At 42.7% G+C, this 23,136-nt stretch overlaps 1 protein-coding gene across 1 annotated transcript; it reads left to right on the forward strand.

Moving 5' to 3' along the window:
* Nucleotides 1-1,027: 1,027 nt before the first annotated feature.
* On the forward strand, nucleotides 1,028-23,005 carry LOC6507356 (mucin-19). Its single transcript, XM_001956144.4, has 6 exons — nucleotides 1,028-1,942; nucleotides 8,664-9,373; nucleotides 18,268-20,604; nucleotides 20,670-20,863; nucleotides 20,936-21,353; nucleotides 22,101-23,005. Exons 2-6 carry the CDS (start codon nucleotides 9,079-9,081, stop codon nucleotides 22,409-22,411), a joined length of 3,555 nt encoding a protein of 1,184 aa, XP_001956180.1. The 5' UTR covers nucleotides 1,028-1,942; nucleotides 8,664-9,078; the 3' UTR covers nucleotides 22,412-23,005.
* The last annotated feature ends 131 nt before the right edge of the window (nucleotides 23,006-23,136 follow it).

The raw sequence follows: 23,136 nt of genomic DNA on the forward strand, positions 1-23,136 counted from the left end.
CCTGTATTTTGAGCCTTAAAATTACATTTTAATTGGATTTATTTTCGGTTATTTTAAGACCTAAGGCCAACAGGTTTTCGATTTTTCAACGGAATTTTACTGAGATGGTAATAAAATAAATGTTTTTAATAAATATAGGAGGAAAACCATTGTGGTATGCATTGGTTTTAGTTTATTTATTTTTTATTAAACTATAATAAATTCAATAAAATTATTTCGAGCTTTTTCTTATATCCAGAAGTTAAACATGGGTACAATCTACTGATTTCTTCGTCTTCCGAAAAGTTTTCCACAGAAAAATGTTTGGTAAAAAATCAATAATCTCTAAAATGTGTAAAATCGAAGAATTCAACTTTGGATGAGTATTACAAAGATATGGTAACTGCTAGATGCCATTTTGTAATTTCAGTTGGTATATACATATGTATACATTTCAAAAATTCAAAATGATAATGATGGTCAAATTTGATCAATTTTCTGTACCACGGAAACTATGTTTGTTTTGGATTTTGGTTCAGTTTTAATCGTTATTAAACTATTTAATTAAAGTTTAAACGTTTTTTATGTTAAAAGTATGTAAATTTAAACATCACTTAAAGATTCTAAAGTAGAATTTTGATATATTCAAATATATAACACATATTCGAATTATTTTCCAAAAATTGCAAATCTCGAGTTAAAAAATAACGGTCTTATTTTTGAGGCTAGTTTCGATTCGATTCCGACAGAGGTCGTTTGCCCAAAGCTGTCCCAGACACCTGTCTTTCACCTGGAAAGCTTAAGCCGGGCTTTTAAGCTGAAAGTAGATCGGGTAGCGTGTATCTTACAGTATTTACGCTCTGAGACGGCGCTCTAGCCTTCGGGTTGTTTCTTACATGTCGTGTAGAGCGAGAGGTAAATAGGAGGCCTCTCCTTCGCACTCATTGGAGCTATACCTAAGCTGATCCACAGGCCGAGTGTGTTGAGAGCGAACTAAAAGCTCGAGCTGAATGTATCTGAAAAATATCAAGTCGTATCTGAAACTCAATTTCAAACTCACGCGCGCGCTCAACGAAGAAGCATCGAAGCCCGGACATCCCCATCGAAAAGCGGGGCCGCGCATGCGAATTTCCGATCATCGCCCACCACCCCCGCCGCCTCAACGAGTGCGATAGAGAGAGAGAAAGCGGGTGAGAGAGATAGAGTTAGAGAGAAAACTACGATCGTCACTTGCCAAACTCCTCCAATACCAAAATCCGTCGTGGGTGCTGGAATGAAACCGAAAAACGTCCGAATTTTATGAAAATATTTAACCAAAAAGCTGTGTTTTCATGCGATTTAATCATTAAGTGCCAGTGTGTGTGTAGTATATGTGCTAAAGAATATTATCGACCGACAAGTGCAGAATGAAAATCATAAACAAAACAACAGCAAAACAGGCAACAAGTTTTTTTGCGTAGAATTCGACGACGGCTACGTGAAATTCCAAGTAAACAACAACAAGATACCAATCCGAAAGCCTGTTGTGCGTTTTGTGGCGTTTTTTTTTGTTATTATTGTTGCAACTCGTTTCGGCTTAAAAGTTTTTGTTGTTTTTTATCAAAGCCACGAAGCGGGTCAAATGCATAAATAAACAAGCGAAATGCGCTGTGAATGAAACGAAACGAGATGTTGTTATTATTTGGCCTGAAGCGAAATTAATTACACAGTGCATTGTCATTGCAAAAATTGTATCTCAGTATCTGTATCTCAATCAGTGAAGTTTTCATAAAAGTTGCGGGTCGCATCTGCCCGATTTTCGGAGTATCGCCGTCCCGCTCAGTCCCCCGCGCGTACAGCTAGCTGCCGAAAAAAAAGCTCGGCCCAAACAAATGAGTGCATCTGATAGATGCGTTTGCCACCCGAGAAGCGTCTGTGGCACAAACTAAGCCACTCTGGATCGCCGACACCAATGGCAGCTAAAGTGAGTTTGTGACAATCCCTGAAATTCCGATTAGATTGGTAAGCGAAAGTGCTGACCATCTGCATGGTATCTGAGCGCAAAAGTATCTGAGTCTAAGTATCTGACAAATCGGTTCTCACGACACACAAAACCGAAGTACAAACACCGTGCACAGACACCTTTGAACTTTAAAGAGGCAGAAGGAGAGTGCAAAATCGGCAAAAACAGTCCAAAACCGGGCCCACAAAAAAGGTTCCAGGCAAAAACAACTGTTACAGCACCAGCGTTGCACATGCCACGGTGGGATTGGGGCATGCGATTTCTTTCCAGAATTTGCGAGATTTAATTGCAAAGAGGGGATTTTTTAATGGAGTTTTATTGTTTTTGGGATGAAGTAACCAGTTTAAAGATTCATTTACAGAGGATTCTCTTTATAAGATAAAGGGATTTTTTTAAACATTTGAATTAACTATCTTTTGATGCATCATTATATTCCAGTTGAACATGCCTCTCTTATATATGGTTTAGCGTAAAAAAAACATATTTTAAGTAACTAATTTTTGGATAGCAAATTAACTAGTTTAAGAACTAGTTCACTTACAGGGTTTTATCTTTACAAGTTAGGGCGAGTTTTTGGATGTTCTTTAAATATTTTCTAATAATTATACGTAATAAATCATACTTATCATACTTGGGTTTGAAAAAGAGAATATTTTAAATAAATAATTTTTGGATAATGAAGTAATCAGTTTAAAGACTTATTTACAGGGATTTAGGGAGAGTTTGTGTTTGTTTTTTAAACATTTTGTGACTGGTTAAAAATCGTTCATGTATGTTTTAACTTGAAAAGGCCTTTTTTAAATAATTAATTTTTGGATAGGCCCAGTGAGAACTCCACCACTTGCAGGAATACCTAACGACACCCACTGTCCCCTACTGACTGCATTTGCTGGCCATGTCTCTAACTGTAATGGACATAGACAGTCGCGTACCATGGCGCACTTGTCGCAAAACAGGTTTAATCTGGCACTGGTGGCTGGTTCTGTAGTTCGCCGAGTTTTGTTTTTTTTACGATAGCCAGCCGCTTTAGGCAGTCAGTGAATATATGTGTTTTTGTTATTAATGGTCCATGCATTTTTCCATATTTTCCTGCTGACCTCCGACGGTCTGCAGGGGCAAAATGTATTCGGATTCGGAATCGGAATCACCTTGCCGTTCTAATTTGCCAACTGCCACCGCCAGTTGCAATAATTGGAGCGTGGCTAATGTGTCTGTGGGGGCCCTGGGGGAAAAAAAAGGCCAGGGGTCGAGCTCATTAGCTTGGCCCGGCTAAGATCGGGGGAGCTCTACTCTAAGCCTGGGTGGCACGCCCACGTAGAGCCTATGCAGAGAGAGGAAAACTCTCAAGAAGTCTAAGAATATTTCTATAATATTAGATACCATATAAGACCTCTTTCTATGTCCAAGCCATGGTTCTTTGTTAAGTGGTCTCAAGTGTCTAATTTTAAATTATTAATCACCCCTTCATATGTTGCATTTTTTCCCATGTATGAGAGCCGAGCTAGAACTTTGCACACCGCATTGTTGGCAGCTTGTTTAACATTTAAAAATAAACTTATCATAAATCGTGTAAACGCAGACGAAAACACAAACAACACGACCAGAAACAGTGAAGGCGAAATGAAAACTGTGTGAACATTTTGCTCGGATTGAAATTGAAAAGTTGTTTGGCCAGCCGCGGAGTTGACCATAACCATAACACGGTGGCAATTGGCATCGGATGGCTTTAAAGACGCCACCGATCTGCCAGCGAACCGGTAAACAGAGACCAGAAAGCGGTAGCCGGAGCCAGTAAGGTGGTATGCGGATCGAACCCAGCTGGTAACCGGACGCTGGCTGCAGTGCCTGCCGGAGCATCAGTATCGCCAGCTAATTGCATTGGAAATGGATGCTAACGGAGCCGTTAATGTGACGCCAATGGAGCATTAAGTTGCTAGTTAGCCGCCACTTGTGGGTCTTCGTTATGCAACATGAGCAGCAGCAGCCGCCAGTGCCGAGTTGGTGACTCACACAGATTGGGTTGCCTAGGATCGAGTTGGGTTTGGAAAAAAACCTCAAAAAAGTGATTTAAGAGCTTACTGAGCTACTGAATACATTTAAAAAGTAGTTCTACAAAGTACACTTTTCTAGCAGGTACTAAAATGTTAAGGCAATGTCCTAATTAAGATATCATGCTTCGTCACAAAGGTTCTACTGCTATGGGCTGTTAGGTTCGGCAACTGATTGGTGTGTTCTAGGGAGCGGCACGTGCACTTTGCACTAATTAACTAAATAGCGATCGGGCTACCCGTTCGTTTTAATGGGCACTTTGTAAGGCAATTTAAAGTACTTCACTGGCTCCAGTCGGGTGACTCATGGGCGCGTCTAGAAATTCCCTACAAAATCGGTTACTGTAGCAGAGCTATAAATTGTCCCCCAGCTTGCTTTTGACTTCAGTCCACCCACACAAGAAATCGCGGAGCGGCACCTAAAAAGTGCACAATATGCGGCAAAGCCTTGAGCTTGACAAAAGAATTGCAATAAAGCGATCTTAGACTGGGTGGGAGGTGCACCTAAGCACTCCCTGACCCATTTCGTCCCACTTCTCCGATCAATTGTTATGCTAATGGTTTATAAAATAGAAATAAAATGATCTTATGGCTTTTCATCCTATATGGGATGATGTGGTGTCATAAAGAGCCAAGTTATTGAATTCCAGCAATATCATTTATAGAGAAAGATGAGAATGTGAGTTGCCCCGCCAGTTTTAAGAAAAACCCATATAAACAAGTCAATAATATCAATAACACTCAAGGTTCTACAAGTTTCTCAGTGTTTTCCATTCATTTATGGAGCTCAGTTTCAAGCTATGATTGAGATATTAGGAAAGTGGTAGACTACCGCAAGATATTTTCATAAAGTGCTCTGGTTTGGTAAGTGTGCCAAAAGGCAGGTTATCTAATCCGTGCTCCAATTGTCTCAATCACAAGCAATTTGTTTGAAAAACAACACTTTCCTTCCCCTTGGCATCACTTGCGCTTTCCTTCAGCCTTTGCATAACCACACACGCGAATCCCGCATCGCTATCCCCCTTGAGAGCCACATCGCCTGACCGCAAACTGCAAATTTGCCTTAATGACTGCGCCGGCACGTTAACTGTCATTTTCAATCAATTCGCATGCCCCATTCCCCCGCTCTTGGTGGCCACATAGAGAGATATATCCGTTGGCCAAGCCACCTAACACAGTTTTAAGTGCAGCCCATTAATTTTCAGCGCTTTTTAAACTCTTGCACAAACGGAGATGCGGACTGAATGTTACCAATCATCTAAATGATCACCCCCGGGGGATATGAAAAATATTTCGGTGAAACTATCCAACTAGCGGTAACTTCTTGATGTTTACGGATCGGATTAGCTAATCCAATCTCCGCCGAAACATCCGATCAAATATTTGTCCACTTTTATAGGAATTTTTTTGCGAGTCTGGCTGGTTCCGAGAACCAAACGTGTAAAAATCCACCAGGTTAGTGATTAAATATGTGGCTAACAATGGGGCATTCTTACCTACGTGAGTTCGCAGCGCCACAAGTGTACTGGTGGGTTCAGGGTTAATTATTCTATTGCACGCTTCGACTCAGACCTAAAATCCCACTCGAGCCCAGATTGAGACTCGGAACTCGGAACTCTGAACACAGCATTCAAGTGTAAAGCAAAATTATGCATTATTTGTATTATTAAATTTGTCGCTTGTTTGCCTACCAAAAACACACAAGCGTTAGTTACTTAATATTTATTCTACATAATTATTTTATTACCTGAAAGGAAGTTGACGACATCTGCTGTCGATTTTGTCATGCGTCGCAACAGAGAAGACTTCACCTTCATGGTTGAAAAAATGCTTTGAAATACTCATGAAGTCTGAGCAAGTTTTCGTCAAATTTTAACGAGTTCATAGTCTTAATCTCTTTATTTGCTGGGGAATTTCCTTGGTACTAGATGCTTATGAATTTATAAGTGGTCAGGAGTATCTTGTTGTAACAACTCTGTAATTAGCCAACTGCCGACTGCTTTCTAATTATTCTCCCATCGATTATGGATGGGATGCATTCCTGACATGCCCGGGTACTTCCTCGGCGCCACTGAATAAGCACATTAATCATGTAATGATTTTAAATTGAAGTCCCCCAAGCGGCATGGCAAGAAGCTACCCATCGGATGCACTTCTGCCAGCGGATTGCAACAGAAACTGTCAGCAAAATTTGCATTTGTTTTACGAGTGTGTTTATGCGATCCGCTGATCGCTCCCGGCTGATAAAATCGCGCGGATTGATAAACATTTTTAACTGGCCGTGTCGTGTCTTTGCTCGTCCACGATTTCCCAACGCCAATTTGCATGTTTAATCATCTGTGGCCAAGTTTAACCCATTGTTCGGCACAATAGAAAAATGGCAAAACAAAGCCGCAATGTGGGCGTTTTTGAATCTATTTTTTCTCGTTTTTTTTCTGTTTCTATTTTGAGATGGAGATTTTTTTGCGGCCTGCCCAGAGACCTGCCAGAAATTCTTTCGCACGCTCACCTCGAATGTGATTCTCGGCTCGATTTTCGGCCCGGTCGGGTTCTGAGCTTTTTTGTCAAGCTGCGCACTTTATCAATCATCGAAAGAATCAAGTAAACAACGCGAGAACCACTTCGGAACTCATCCAATTGTAAGCCACTTGAAAGTATTTCTGTTCACTCCAAAGACGTTGATTGAGCCGGAGAGTCAGTTTGGCAAAAAGGTGATTTGCTATTTTCGCATACCCTACAGGTTGTCTAGAAGGAAGTATTCTCCATCCATCTATCAAAATCTACCATTAAAAAACATATTCTCCTTCTGTAAAAACTTCTTATAAGTAAAAACAAAATAACTTTTTTAGAGCTATACCCCTAATGGGTATCTTGCTGTTTGAACAGCCTCTCGTATCCGCCTTGCTTGTTTGTAATCTTATTGCGCGCCTTGGCTGTTAAGTTCTAAACTTGATGCTGATGTTATAACAAATTAACAAAAAATATAATCACATAAAAACGAGCGCGACAGAGCGAGTCAATGGCATTTCTTATAATTAAACTGGGAGCGAGCTTAATGAGCCAAACTCGACGGCAAACTCGGCGGCAACAAACAAAAAATCTCTTCGCATTATAGCCAAATTACGAGAAACGTATAATTTAAAAAATGGTTATCATGCTTTTTGCGACTGTTCTTTGATCATCAGATCGGCATTAGCACCACCACGGCCGCACCACCATCATCATCACATGCAAATTTCTTTCTTTTCGGCTTTTCTTACACGACATCCTGCACGGGTCAATTAATCATGGGAACTGCCAAAGAGCCCAGAACGGCCAACAAAAAAGTTCTTAAGCCTGGGTTTTGTCCAACGAGCGTTGAACTTTCGCTCATCCGCTTTGCTCATCAGCGACTAGAAAGGTTCTTGGCCAATGCTTGTAAAAATAGAAATGCCATGCGCACTTTTGTGCGTCTCCATCCCGGCCATAATTCATCAGCATAACAAAGAACAAGGCCTTACTAATCTGCCACTGCGAGGGTCAAACTTTGGACGCTATTCCCCCCACTAAGGCCGGGGCTTATTTCTTTAAGCCACATACGCAAAGGTGATGCCGCACCCAGGCATGAAGGCTTCTTGTCGCGGCCCGGGCCGAGTGGCACTTTATGCCGCATACCAAATCGGGTGAAATTGTCAACGTAATTTTGCGCAAGTCTTTATTTTTCCTTTACTTCGTTTTAATTGATTCCTCGCCGCACAGCCAATGACACACATTGCCATAAAAATTCATAGTTGCTTATGTTTTAATGGCTAACGACAAAAAAACAAAAAAAAAGTTGAGCAAAAATAACGAAACTGTCAAGCTGCGGCCACAACAGGGCGTATGCGTGATCGGCTTTGGATTTGGACTGGGATTTTATTGAACCGCTGAACGATCCGCTGGGCGACCTCAGTTATCACTCTTACTTACCGCGAATTATAATTGATGTTTGCCCATGGGATGGCCAAGTCAAGCCGAGCCGAGCCAAGCGGCTTATGAGGGACCTTAGCTCTGGGTTATCTGCCCGGACATGTGTCCATATGTCTAACATGAAAAAAAACTTTGATCTAAAGTGGCCATAACTTTTATTTTGATTTTTTTGGCAGGCAGTAGGTACGTTTCTAAAATGTAGAAGTTATTGCCAAGTCGCTGGCCTGACAATGGGCATAAATTAGATACTTAATTTGGATGGCGAGAGTAAAGTAAGACATCAGGTAGTCAAATGGGTTGCCAAACTTAATGGCTGACTTTGTTAGAGTCGGTAGTATGTGGGCTGATTCACTGAATTTCTTGGCAAAATCTTCATATTTACTGCTAAAATATAAGCAAAAATATATCGCATCTCCGATTTTGTTACAAAACTCTACCAAATGGGATGAAATTTGAATTTTATGAGGAACAATTTGTATACGAAGTAAGAGTTTAGTGGGTCAAATGAGTAACCAAGCTAGTAACCTGGCTTGAGCTTAGTTTTAATACAATTTTAAACTCAACTTGATCCCTCCATGCAATGACTTTTCTTTCTCAATGCCTTTCGCTGCGTTTTCCTTGACTGTTTTTGTACCAATCGCCAACATTTTACTAATGCACTCCGATCTCTCTTCCGACATTTGCAGCAACGGGCCGGCGTACGATTTCCCAAAGCAGCAGCACAGATAAGTCGACAGCACGACTTGAATTATTGCACGCAACAGCGGCAACTGAAACTGCAACATCTACCACTGCAACAGCAACATCAGCCACTCCGGAGGGCAGAGAAAGGGGAGAGGCTGTGGCAGGCGGCGATATAGACGCGCAGCTTCATTCTACAAAACAATTGTGGAAAAGTGGGAAACTGCGAGAGTGTATGTGCCAGTGTAAACGAACAATAGAAAACCAGATAGAAAATCAGCAGAGAAAACAATCAGCCGAGAAAAACACACAAGACAACACAACACAGCACTGCAGAGCTAAACAGAGCAACAGCAACAATAACTTAAGTACTTTTGTTTGTTTGAGCCTTAGTTTTTGTTGGTATATGCTTCGGTTACGATGTCGTTGATGAAAATTCATCGAAGCAATGAATCATTTTGCTGTTGCTGGTTGCTCTTGTTGGCTGTGGCATTGTTGGCTGTTGAGGCGGCAGCAGCGGCGGCTTTAAGTGAAACGCACACGAATGCAACAACTAATGGTGCAATTAGACAGCCAGCCAGCCAGGCTGCATCGGATTTGCAACTTCAACTTCAGCAACAGCAACAGCAACATCAAAACCAGCTGAATGCGACCGCCGGCAACGGGGACGGCGAAAGCCGAAATTCAGCGGAAATTTTGAGCCCCGGCGATGTGGGTAAGTTTTCTAGCATATTACACACACGAACACTCACTCGGCAAACAGACTGGGGAAAAAATTGCCAACTAGCCAAAATAAATCTATGCCAATTATTGACCAACTGCCAGCCAGCAGACGAAGCAACATTCGCTGGCGAGTTTGCTGGCGAGTGGAAATGAACAAAAAACAATTGGCCAAAAGCCGAAGAAGCAGCACCGGCAACAATAAGTGCAAGCCATTGTGGCATTGGCCAATCTTTTGCATTTGAAAGCCAGAAGTGGTTGTCAACGTCTGAGGTTGGTTATGAGACAGAAAGGAATGGGTTTTATGGGCCGGTTTCCTTGCATTCAATTTAGTGGGGGATCGTTGACGGTTATTGCCTTTAGCCACCATCAACAGGAAAATAAAAAAGGTTTTAAAAATTTACGGTTGTCATGGACGAGACCACTAAACGGACAGGGTATTTAAGTTTTTTAGAAGATTTGAGACCAGTTACTGACTTTAATTTTGGTTGATATTCAAAAGAGATCTAGAAAGACCACATTCTTTGCTCACAATGGCCCTTGAACTAAATATGGTAGCCTCTCCTATAATTTAGAAAGGTCTTGGCCAAAAAATGTGACCCATTTCTGACCCCCTCGAGCCAGTGAAGACAAAGATTCAATTGCACAGATAAACCCACAGCATGTGGAGCCCCTTTTGGTATTGAGTTGCAACTATCGAAAATATAAAACCGTTCTGCAAGGGCAAATGTCGAGGTGAAGATAGCCTTTAGCCGTTGCCAGCCTTTCATAAACGTATTCAGAGTCTTTAGAGCTGCAAGTGGATTGATTAGACCGGCTCTTTTGTCCATGGCTGCCTCGCACACTCATAAATGTAAACAGTGATTGTTATTTCAATTAAGTATTTTCATAAACAATTAAGTTTGGACTTGGTGGTTTCTCGAATGCGCCACAGCGTGGGTGTCAGCCAGACCGTAGTTTGCATTTAAATTCGAAATGGAAATGGTATTTGGAATTTGAATTCGAATTCAATGGACGACTCGAGTGTGTATTTTATTGGAGCAAAGTGTCGGGCCTAAGATTTTTTTGTGGCGTCTGGACCAGCAACACTCAAGCTTTTCGTCCACATCTTTATTCATGAACGTATTTTTTTCTGTTCGACAAACACAACAATTTTTACTATGTTTTTTATTGCTGGCCAAAGTGGAGATAAACCGCCGTGGCCCAGAGGTAACTAAACAAACGTTAATGCATTTTGATTATACTTAATTTATGCACATTAAAATATATATTTGGTTGTCCGGCCTAAGCCGGCAATGAATGGGCATAATTTTGGTTTTCCTTTTGGCCAGGCTCTTACGAAATGCACTTTTCGAGGCTTCCATCCGAGCTGTTGGCCTGGCCAGTTGTAGGTGTCGTTGTTGGCCACTTGAGCACTCGAGATACTCGGCCAAAAATATCAATATTGGTGTGGCTCGGTCCCAGTTCGAAGTCTCAGTTGCTGTGCTCATTACGCTTACCTGTTTCTTTTCATTTTCAATTTTTTTCTTTCTTGAGAGACCTCATGTGCGTCCGTTGCGTAATCCCACTCGTTTAGCAGGCGTAGTGAAGCGTTGGCAGCTCGGCCCAAAGCTCCCCAAGCAGAAGAAGAGGAGCCCAAAGAGAAAATCTGAAAAGTCAACAAAAAGTCAGACAACCAGTCAGCCAAGTGCATTCGGGCCAGGTCTGCAGCTGCACTGAAAAATTGGGAATCAAAATGAGTTTACGAAGAAGAGTTATCACAGAGTCAGATAATAGAATTTGACAACTTAATTTCAGCCAGCCACAAAATGGCAAATTAGATATTGTTAGGTCTATTAAATCTTAAAAAGCTGCGAGTCAGGAAATCAAAGTCACTCCGCTAAGGTCTGTGGGTGAATAGCCTAAGAAACTTTAATCGCACCAGACAGTCACAACAAATATAAAGTAAATTCCACAATTTTAAACCTTCGACTAAAGCACTTTATATAACAACAAAAAATACCCGAATAATAGCTAATTTACTTCATATTTTTCTCCGTGCGCCAGAGATTTGGGTCTCGTCTCAACCGGGGCGTATACGCAATATGAGGGCGTGCATCAATGTGGGAAAGATAGAGAAAGAGGGAAACAGTGCCGGAGAAAGAGGCAGGGCTAGAGGAGGCAGTGGAAGCATTGTTACCCAAAACTAAAAACAACTGCAGCCGGGTAAATATTCAGACCTTTCACGCTGGAAGGGGCACCTGCCTACCGTATTACGTACTTTGATTCGGATTTGGCTCTCACTCTGCTCCACAGTCCGCCTATATGTAACAACAAGTATTCAATCAAAATATTTGCCCTGTTCATTATTTGATGGGCTCAAAACCCAAATGTGTAAACAGCCCGGGAAACCTACGACTATCCATTCATACACTCTATAAAAGATCTTCGTCACGGAACTAATCGATCGGGTAGAGTTCAGTCGAGGTGGACCGTGATCGGCTGGCAAGGCCAAGAATTATTTACATATAATTATGTAAAGTTTTCAACTGGGAAGCTGACTGAAATGGCAACTAAGGCAACAAATAAACAATGGGTAAACGGAGAATAAATATTATTCTCAAAAAGATCATACTTCGGAGATAAATCAAGAAAAACAATCATTTTTTTGCTGCTCGGAATGAGTGTTTAAAAAACACAAACCATAAATCGATTTTAATATTGATTACATTATACAATTTATACATTTTCGTGTTTCCTGCACATTTATATTAATTTCGCTTGGCTTTTTGTTGCTTTTCAATTCAATTTGATTTGAAGACCCCATTCCACGATGGTAGCTTTGTGGTTTGGCTAGGAAAAGGAAATAAAATGCGCAATCGGTGTTTCGGCTGGCCGTGGTGGCTAAAATCAATTTTTTGTGTGTGTTTTGCCTTATTTTTATATAAAATGTTTATAATTTCTTTTTATTAACTTTCGTTGCGAAAAAAAGTTGGCCGCAGGGGGGAGTTTATTGAACCCTTTTTGTCCCAGGTCTATCATTTGGCTAATTTCCTTCCTTTGTCTTCGCTGCCATCTGTCGTGGCTTGGTGGGTCGGGTGCGTGATTAATAATAAAACTGCTGGTGACCCACAACTGCAGGGAAAGGGTTACGCAACTGCGATGATTTAGTGGGGACTTAATTAAAATCCGTGGGACAAAAGAAAGCGGCCAAGAGCTAATGATGGGGGTGGTGTAAAGTTTTAGTTTTCGTTGCGTAAATAGCCGATGAGCCACTCTGGGATGCTACACTCTCTGGTTGTTGCCGCTGCCTCTGATGATGATGAACATGTGCCACGCCCCTGGGCCATTTGCAACGCCTCAATGCACAGCTACAGCAGTCCGGGCGATGAGTATTGAAAACTTTTCAGGCCGAGCTCTGAATTCGCCAAGCCAAACAAAAAAACGGAAGCCCCCACCGAACCTCGGCACAATGGCAGCCAAAGTAAAGATACTCGAACTATGGTAGAAAATCATGAACACAACAAAACTTTGCAATTATCCAACATTGCAACCTGCTGCCTGTTGGCCGTATTGTTGTTGACCATTTAAAATATGCGCGTTTTTCTAGGGCTGCACATTGAAATGGAAAACAAAGTGGAAATCGGTCTCCGGTTTACGGCGCCCGTAATTGCGCAATTAAAAGGTCAGGCTCTCAGCCGAGTTGATAGCTTTGTCGAGTGATTTCAGCGGCTTTATATCGCCGGGTTTTTGGGTGGCCGGGTGTCAGCAGCACCAACAGCAGCAGCAGCAGCAGGTCTGTCAAGGCAGCCAAGGGTTAATACCGCACCAGGAAACTAACACTTAAACTGAAACTAAAACTACACCAAAAGCCAAAACGATTCATTTAGCGGCATTTCACGACAACTTCAGCTCCGTTTCCATTTCCGCATTGACATCCGCGATGCTTTTGGCTTGCATTTCATTTCATTTCTTCGTTTTGGCCCGATACTCGGTACTGGTACTGCAACTCGTACCTTTGCCATTTCTTTTGGCTTTCTCACGTCGTCGATGGCAACTGCACTTCCTGCATTCGACAGCATTTTTCTGCACCCACAAGAGTTGGCTGGGAGCTCCGGCAAAATCTCCTTTTTTGGTTTAAATGTCGAAATGGACAAGCTCCTTGGAGAAACTTTAAAATGCAGATAGTCTCTATAAAGATTTTTATTTTTATTTAAAACTTTAAATACTATTTCAATAAAGGAAGTTAATTAATTGTTTTTCTATATTAAGGCTCAATTTTATTATAATAATAGGATCTACAAATAAGGTCGTTTCTGGTCTGTTTAAATATTCAGGCTTTTAAGCTACACCCTCGCCAAAAAGGAATTCCCCGTTATGGTCAAGGAGCTGTGTGGCATTTGCCAATTTTTGGCATTTCGTTTCCATTCGCGTTGCATGCTTCGATTTCACATTAGAAATGCTTTCGATAGGCGATTCCAGCGCAAAAACATGTCTTGCATGTCGGCAGCTCGGTCAGTAAAAAAAAAGTTAAACAAAAAAAATAAGAAAAAAGGCAAAGTAACAAAAAAATAAAGAGCCGAAATAACCAAACACGTTTTAGCCATGAAAGTGGGATATTATAGGATAGGGTGCAACTGCTGCACTCTGCAAACGAAAGCGAAAAACGAGAAACATGGTAAATAAAACGGTGCGGCCAGAAAAATTGCAACGAAAGTGGAGGAGAAAGTTTTTTGTTTTCTGCCAAGGCGGCATTTAAAAATTGTATTTATGAACTGTCTTCGAGTTGTGTGTGGTTATGAGTCTGCCAGTTGCCTGTGTGCCTGTTTGCCTGTCTGAGTGTGTATTTATGCACTAAGTTGTGCAAATACCGGGCCGAAACCAGAAAGCAAAAGTGAAGCTGCGACGCCTGAATTAGTGCCAACGAATTAATGAAAGTTTTCAGCGTTTTACGTTGATTGAATTTGCATTCGCCAAGCTTGGATTGCTTTCTTTGCCGGCCAGGAAACAGCTGGGATAATTAAGAAAGTGATGAGTCAAGGTCGCTGGTGATGGATTTTCTGTGGAATTTGCGGTAAAACACCTTTTCAGTTTATTCCACGGCTTTGATGGCCCACTATTTTCTGGCTAAGCCTCTTGTAAGGCTTTTTTTATTCGCTAAATAGTATAGCCATGAAATTGTATTAGGTAATGCGTTAATGATTGTTGAGTATTACAGTCTTACACCTTTTGTTTATAGTATTCATTAAGCCTTGCTTTTAACAACAAAATAAAGAAATTCTATAGTTAACAATAGTGTTTAATTTGAAAAGTTCTAGAACATTTCATCAGGCATCGGAAATCCATTCTTTTTGGCCAAAAAGGTCTTTGTGTCATGGCTAGTTGGGGCGGAAATTTCCAAATTTCAGTTGTCAATTCGGTTAGACTCCAATTTGGCTTTGGCGGGCTGTGCAACGTTGCGTATGATTGACATTTGTGTCATAGCCGCATATGTGATTATGAATTTTCCGCTCAATGAATGAAATTTCATAACTTCGAATGTGACACCATTAAATAAGTTTAGACAATCGAATCAAATACAGCTGTCAGCACGATCAACTGCATTGCGTGTTTGGATAGCTCGATAGCTGTATGTGTGTTTTGTAGGTTGGAAATGAGTTATTTCTGTAGTTTTTTGTATATTACTGAGTATTTGTTCGTTTGTCAATTAGCAATGAACAAACTGCAAAGTCAGCTGGTAATGCGAGTGCGACTGAGACTGTCTGCCTGCCAGTCCCTGCCCACTCGTGTCAGTAATTTATTTTTAATTAAAAGTTCTAAACAAAAGCCAAGACATGCGATTCATTCAAGCGGTAATATCAATCCCCCACACAAATATATATAGTTTAATTTTGTGTTTTTGTAATTCGATTCTGATGGAGATTACATACAGAAAAATAGGAAGTTAATACAGGAAATAATAGCTCTTATAAAGGTGTCTAAATCGCTTGACTCTTAAAATCAGCATGAAAAATGTTCTCACCTATTCTTGATTAATGGCCTGGCTTTAGAATTAGTATTTTTCTTGTATTAAATATCATCAATTAAATAGCATAACTATTATGTCTTTGATAATGAAGAAGAGGTGTGATTAATGGTAGTAATTTCAACATATATTTTAACATCAAGAATAGTTTCTTAAAGAATTTTGCCATTATAATAATTATAAAAATAAATACTAAATAGCTTAGTATTTGTGATTTTAAAATGATTAAAAGTAATACACATTTTTTTTTGAGTGCTTGGCTTCAGTTAGGGTGGGATCTGTGCAATTATTGGGGGCCGAGTTGGAGGAGCGGGGGCAACCTTGATGGGCTTTGTGCGGCGGCGAAGACTCATTAGCTGCCAAATAAACTTGGCTTTTTTCGGCCAGAATCAAGAGCTGAACCGGGCTGGGTATTCTCCATTGTTTTTTTGTCTCAATGCTGCTTTATTTGTGTTCGGGGGCCAGAGTTCGATGGCGAGTTTCGCAAAAATGTAGAAGCTAATGCTGGCATTAGTCACGCCGTCGCATCCGTTTGATGGCTTCTTTGTTTCGCTGATTTGTTCTCTCTTATTTGGCCGGAGATTAATCACCTGCCAAACGCTGCACAATTTTCGGGCATTATGTAAGCACCTGGCGATCACTTAGGTAACCCGCCAGATCAGAATTCCCCCAACCTATTTCGCAGTTGATTTTTAGCCGGTCGCATTACCAATTTGTCAATAGCTGCCACCTCGGCGGGGAGAACCGTTTCGTCGGATGCCCGTCTTGGGCTACTTTTAGCCGTGTTTTGGACTCGGTTTTGGCCCGCTTCGCTCAGTTTGGCTCAACTTGGCTCGGGCGCAGCCGAAAAAAATCGTGTATATGACCAAAATCAAATTAAAATTCCACAACGCATGCCAGGCGGCGGCGGCGTCGATGGCCACAACAGCAGCATAGCTAATGCCAAGAAGTCATAGTTCCCAATACCATAAAGCCATATAGCAGCCGTATCGGGAGGAAGTCCACGCCTCTGGAAATACTCTTTCCGGAGTGGTAATAGCGGCTAAGATAACGATTTAGCTTCTCTTTATTAAGTTAGAATTGGATTTTCCCTTTTGGGAGAAGAATGATTCAGAGTTCCTGGAATAAATTCTAATAAATAATTTGATTAAATTTTGACAAATGAATGTTTTGGAGTTTAATTGTGAGTCAATATTGTTATTAATAGAAAACATGGCATAGCTTATTTATAAATTCTTTTTAAGAGAAATTGTATAATTTGATTTTTTATTCACAAAGAAATAAGTAACAGTATGTGGGTCGAATTATTTCTAAAGAATTTAAATGTCTCACGTGCCTATAAATTTCTATTTGGAAATAAAAGCTATATATGTTTGACAGAGTTTGGCGAAGAACTTTCTTAGCTAAAAATATTCTTAATATAGTTATAAATAATTTAATAGCTAATATTACTTTTAAAAGTGCATTGGGACAGAGCTAGGCGTAGCCAAAGAAACCTCTGTGGCTGTGGCCAAAATGGCAACTGACGGCTGATTGTCGTTTTGTTTCATTGAAGGCAGCGACGTGACGAGACGCCCAAATGGAACAGACAGTGTTGTACAATCGGGCAGAATGGACGAAAAGTGGCAAGAAAACAAGAAACGTCTCGGCCAAAACAAAGACAGATCGCTGGTCTAAAAACGAAAAGGGTATGGGGTGGGTTGAGGAGCTGGTGGGTAGTTTGTTTCTGGTAGTTAACTGGCTAAAATGCGGCTGCCGGCAACAAGCGGCATCTCCAACTTGTTCTAGCCGCTGTGCCGCGCTTGAGATGCCAAGCTCAACCTTGGCCTAAACAGCGAGCCAATGAACTAAATGTTTGTGAAAAGCAACGGCGGCGGGGCAACAATGTTTGTTTGCTGGCATTGTTTTGGCTAGATGGCTGTTTGGCTGGCGGGCTGGCTGACTGTTTTGGCAACGCGAAAATTAAACAATTGTGCAAGCAACGAGTCACAGCCGCCTTGTAATTGTTTTGCCCGATTCGCGCAGGTCAGGCAGCCAAGCCGCCAGGCCAGGCCGCACGGATTTAGGCCCATTGCTCAATTGGGTAATTTATTGGCCAGCTGCCTGGCCGGAGGCAGATAGAACATAGAAGCTTCGGGCAGAAACTAATTAGCGAGTTGGAGAAACTGCAACCCGCCTGGCCAGAATTGAGTAAACATTTCGGTGAACCAGTTGGTCTAGTCACCAACAATCGAATCGGTTTCTAGGCTAAGAAGCGTTTAGGCCAACTGATTAATGGCTCCAAAGAGCAGCCTCGTTTCTCAAGATGCTCAAGATGCTGTTTTTTCATACCGCACCAGATGATGATGATTGTGGACGAGGCCTTACCCTAGGCAAAGTTCGCATTCCAAACGGGTTTCGTGATGGCTGCCTTAGTCGCATTCAATTTCCATTTCGAGATTTGTTTTTCCAATATTTGTCACGATCTGGTGTCAAGAATGCCAGCGGCAGACACGCTACACTGGAGCAAAAAGCGATAAGGTCGATTACGAAACCTGTATTGATAAAAAATTATCGAAATTATATAAAAATTACAAAAGAATCCATGTTTAGTTTTAAATAAAATTAAAGCTTTTACCTTTGTAACATCTGGAGGGTTACATGTTTTTTTTATAAAACCATTGTTTATCGTAAAAGGAACTTAGTTCTATATTAGTTTTACAACCAAATATATAGTGAAACCTGTTGACAATTATTCATTCATTCATAACAACCAATGAATACTTTTTAATAAACAGACACGGTGCGACTATCTTGTTTTGTTAAGTACGTATGTACATGCCAAGCCACTTTAAGAATATTCCATTCACATAACAATAAGCTAATTGTTTCCATTTCCATTTCAGATGTGGTTGCTGAGAAACCCACCACTTATCGGCCTTCCGGGGCTAACAGGCCCTCGATAGCACCGCTCAACTCCGCTCAGGATCGGGAGCGAAAGCTGATGAATGTGCTGGCTGCCAGGCGATCTGCCCTGCATCGCGGTGGCTTCCGCACTCGGATAGGCACCACCGGACGCAGTGCCATCTCCCCCGCGGCGGCGGTGGAGAGCACATCCAAGGCGCCCAGCGATCCGAGGTCCGTGTGCATCCGCAACTGCACCAAGAACTTCACTCGGCGCACCACCGCCAGTTGCATGCGTCAGTGTGCCAACTTTACCCGGATGGCCATGCCCCCGAGTGGCAACAATTCGTCGGTGGTGCTGAAGGGCCCCGGGAAGGCGAATAGTTCCGGAGGAGATCGCGACACCAACGAAATTCTCTTCAGCGACGAGTCCTCCCATGGACTGTTTGTGGTGGCCAAGGATCAGAACGATACCCTGAACCACATTGCAGATGGCACCAAGCCACAGCGCAGCAAGGCCACTCCGGTGGACCAGGATGCCGAGGATCAGGATGAGGAGGAGGAGGAACTGAAGCCTTACGTCTATTTTGGCGCCAAGCTCCCACCAATCCGCCCTGGAGGCTTGACCATCAAGCCCGCCGAGGGGGACGATGAACATCCCCGTGTGCTGGAGGTCTCTGTGGCCCAGAGCAGCACGTCAACCTCCACCACCACACCGGCAACTCTAACCACCACCAGTACAACTTCAGCTCCTGTGGCAGAAAGCTCTCTTAGACCCACGGCATCGACGAGGCGACCCTTGACCGCCGTGGAGCGAAGTCGCAGTAGGTACAAGTACCACATGAGGGACCGGGGCCTGGTAACTGCTCCTGCACCACCTGCAGCGGCACCACCTGCCCAGCCAGTCAGCCGCACACGGTATGTGGGGTCGGGACGTCCCACGGCGGTGGATCCACTCCAGGAACTAAAGCAACCCGAGTCGGAGATTGCGAAGCCTGTGGTGGTTCGCAGAGTGGTGACCAAGGCGGCGCCGACTTCCTCGTCCACTCCGCTGATCATCACTGTACTCAGTGCGGAAGAGGAAACTACGATGGTGGGCCAGGCTGATGTAACTACTACAGCGAAATCTTCCACCACAACCACAACACCCAGTAGTACAAGCACCACACCACCTGTGCCCAGAACCACATCTACGACAACCACAACAACTACTCTTTCCCCCACAACAACAACATCAACAACAAGTACAACCACTACAACCACAACGAGCACAACAACAACTACTACCACACCCAGCACCACAACCAGTACCAGTTCAACCACCGAAGTACCAAGCACCACACCAAAAAAGAAATCCATCATTGAGGAGGACACTGAGCTGATTAGGGCTCTAGGACCTTCGCTGACGCAGGAGATCAACATCGAGGATCAGAACAATCTGATCATATTCTGCAACAACACCGCCGACTGTGGTGCCACACCACGCACCCACACACAGATGCCCCACACCACAGACTCCAGTCCAAAGATACTGCGCACCACCGTTCTCACTTCGGTGAGATCCACAGTGCATCCGCGCCCCACCAGCACGACGAGTACCACAACCACTCCAGCACCACCCGCCGAAAATGTTTTCATAGGAATCGTGGAGTCCTCGTCCTCGGCGGCACCACCACAGGAGCCAAGTTCCACGCTGATCACTAACGAGCGGGATCTGAATCTGGAGATGCGGCGCATGAACCTGGTCACACTGGTGCTGGTGGCGGTTGGCGTGATTCCCCTGGCGGCCATTGTGATGTACTTAGTGCGCAACTATGTGGTGCGGCGCAGGGCGAAACAGGGCGAAGTCTTCGATGTCTGCATAACAGATCAGCAGCCGATCAGCCCTGTGAAGAAAGTGGACTCCAAGTACCATCTAGACGAGGAAGAAGATGAAGTGGACCATCCACACCACCACCATCAAAACCATCAGACGCACCACCAGCAACAGCAGCAGAGCCACCACCAAGCCATGCCCATGTCGCAGGCGGCACAACGGGATGTGAACCACAATCGATATGGGATCAATGACGACAAAACCTCTCTGGCCAGTGAGTTCCAGGAGTTCGAGCGGAGTAACATCCGGCTGAAAAGCCTCCTGGGCGAGGGAAACTTTGGCCAGGTGTGGAAGGCGGAGGCGGATGACCTGAGCGGGCACTTTGGGGCTACCAGGATCGTGGCCGTGAAGACAATCCGAGCGTGCAGCGCCCAGGTTACCCTCAAGGACGAAGCCAACATTATGCGGAAGCTGGGATCGCACCAGAATGTGGTCACCCTCCTTGGAGCCTGTGTGGAATCTGGTCAGTCTTGATTTGTTTATAATTTAAATGAAATGCATCTTAATTGTTTTAAAATGTACATTCAGAACCACATATGCTGATCATGGAGTATGCCATGCGAGGTCGCCTTTTGTCCCTCTTGAGGGCAGCCAGAAGTGCCACAAATATATTGCCAGCTTCAGTGCCAGGAGGTCGAAGTCTGACTCCCTTGTCGCCTCGAACCTTGGCAGGATTTGCTTTGGACATAGCCTGCGGAATGGAGTACATTGCCAGCCGAAGGGTGAGCCTATCAGAAAATTAAAAATTGTTTTTATAAAAAAAATATTATATAATAATTACTTCCCTTAATCAGATTGTCCACCGAGATCTGGCTGCTCGCAATGTCCTTTTGGATCACAATGGAATGTGCAAGATCTGTGATTTTGGCATGTCCATCGATCTGGATGCTGAAAGGATGCGCAAGGAACAAGAGAAAAATGCGGCCAATGACATCCTGCGCAGCAATGCCCAAAAGTTCAAGTTCGACTTTGGCAGCAGGTACATCCTGCAGCACTGGCAGCACACCTTCGGCCAGGGACACGGCCCGGGTCACTGCTCCAAAGACCATTCGCACGGGGAGAAGAAGTCACACCATGGCCATGACACCATCGGCAAGCGGCATGCCCTTCCCATCCGCTGGATGGCGCCAGAGAGCCTTCAATATCACATGTTCACCACCGAGACGGATATCTGGGCGTTTGGCATTGTCCTGTGGGAGATAGCCACTCTTGGTAGGTGTTGGGACTCCCTGACTATAATTTAAGGAGGCATAATTAGGGTTCCATCAAGAGCCGTTTTAAATTAGGATTTATTTGTGTCGATTGCATGTTCGCAATTAATTCTCAAAAAGGAACAGCCTTAAAATAAGTTGTCCGGCCATTTTAAGGCTTTGTGCTTCAGCTTTTTCTCAAAGTCTATCGTAATTTAACCATCAAGATGGCAAAAACCTTCGTGTTCAACGATCTACATTATCTCTAATGCTATAAATTTCTCAGAGTGGGCAATTAATTCCCACTTCCAATTATATGGCCAAGACTAATAGCATTCATTTTTGACAAACAAAAACATCAAAGATGAAAATCACTGAAATTGGCAGTAATTTAGGGGTTGGGATAAAAAGATTTTTTTAAGTATCATATTGTTTTATATGGGTAGTTCTCAAGAATTCATTTTTAGTTGACTTTTTAGCGGTTTTTACTAGAACCGTATCCGTTTTTATGGTTCATTAAATTTTATATAATAACTAGCTAAGTGCTTGTCTTCTTGCTTGACTTCAATTACATAAAAATTAAATATTTGACTTTAACGTCCCTTAAAGTCAATTATTTGTAGAATTTATTATTTTTAGAATTTATTAAGAATTGTGTGGGAAGCTTAAAATAAGTTAGGAATGTTCTCGGAAAACTTGATACTTTATACCTAATATATTAAGTTATAATATGAAAGAAAGTGAAATAAATCTTTAATTTCTCTTTCAGGCTCCACACCCTACTCCCAGTTAACGGGTCGAGAGGTCATCCGCCGCGTGCCCCAGGGACTCCGCCCAGAGCTGCCCAAGGAGAGCCGGCACGAGTTCTACAACCTGATGTCCCGCTGCTGGCACAAAGAGCCCCACATGCGACCCTCCTTCGCCCAGTCGAGGCTGGAGATCACCAGGTCGCTGCACAAGTGGGTGGACGACGACTCGGCGGCGTCAGATTACATGGACGTCAGCGGTTTCAGCGAGGATCTCGAGCACGGAGTGGTGTACTTCAACCACCGCATCTCGGAGTTCGAGTGCGAGATATGACGCTGACTGAACCACCCCCACCCACGTCTCCCCTTCCCCTCGTAACTTGTGCATCTCAACCACTCAACCATCATCCAGAATTAATCCACCGTCTACTCCTCATTGTTTCTTTGAATCTGTAACTCTTTCGAAATTCTCTGCCTTTAACTTTTGACGTGCTTGTCGAGCAGTATTATTTGTATTTTTAATTATTTTCCACGCTGAAACCGGCGAGTTTTTCTTTCATTGTAAATATTTATTTGTTGTTGGTCCAACATAAACGCAAATTACGAAAAAACCTATGATATACGATCTAGGCCCTATGATTAATGAATGGCGCTACCTATGCCTAGTTTAATGTTCGTCACTTAGTTCTTCTAGTCTGTATCTGAAATCCCATCTTTGAGTTGAGCTATTTTCTTAGATTTGACTGCACTGAAGAATCATGAAAAGAATCTATATGTATTCCCCCCAACCCATCAGTTTTGTAAAATGATTCGTTGATATGATATAGGCGTTCAGCGCATAGGATTTATGTAATTGTATTCATATTTAGCTATAGAATTGTACAAATAAATTAATTAAACACGAAATAAAATTATGATTATTACACCAGTTGTTAAATGTTTTATATTTTTATTGAGTTTTCTAAATGGGAAATGACAGAATTTTGATTTACATTGCAATGAATTGCACGTGTCAGTAAATATATGTTTTGAACTATTCAGTTTTTTGTTTAAACTGTT

Source organism: Drosophila ananassae, chromosome 2R, assembly GCF_017639315.1.
Source record: "Drosophila ananassae strain 14024-0371.13 chromosome 2R, ASM1763931v2, whole genome shotgun sequence".
Taxonomy (NCBI): Eukaryota; Metazoa; Arthropoda; class Insecta; order Diptera; family Drosophilidae; genus Drosophila; species Drosophila ananassae.

Coding starts and splice junctions, on each gene's coding strand:
- LOC6507356 (XM_001956144.4), top strand. CDS start 9,079: ATGTCGTTGATGAAAATTCATCGAAGCAATGAATCATTTTGCTGTTGC. Junction 20,605..20,669: donor TGGAGCCTGTGTGGAATCTG/GTCAGTCTTGAT, acceptor ATGTACATTCAG/AACCACATATGCTGATCATG. Junction 20,864..20,935: donor AGTACATTGCCAGCCGAAGG/GTGAGCCTATCA, acceptor TCCCTTAATCAG/ATTGTCCACCGAGATCTGGC.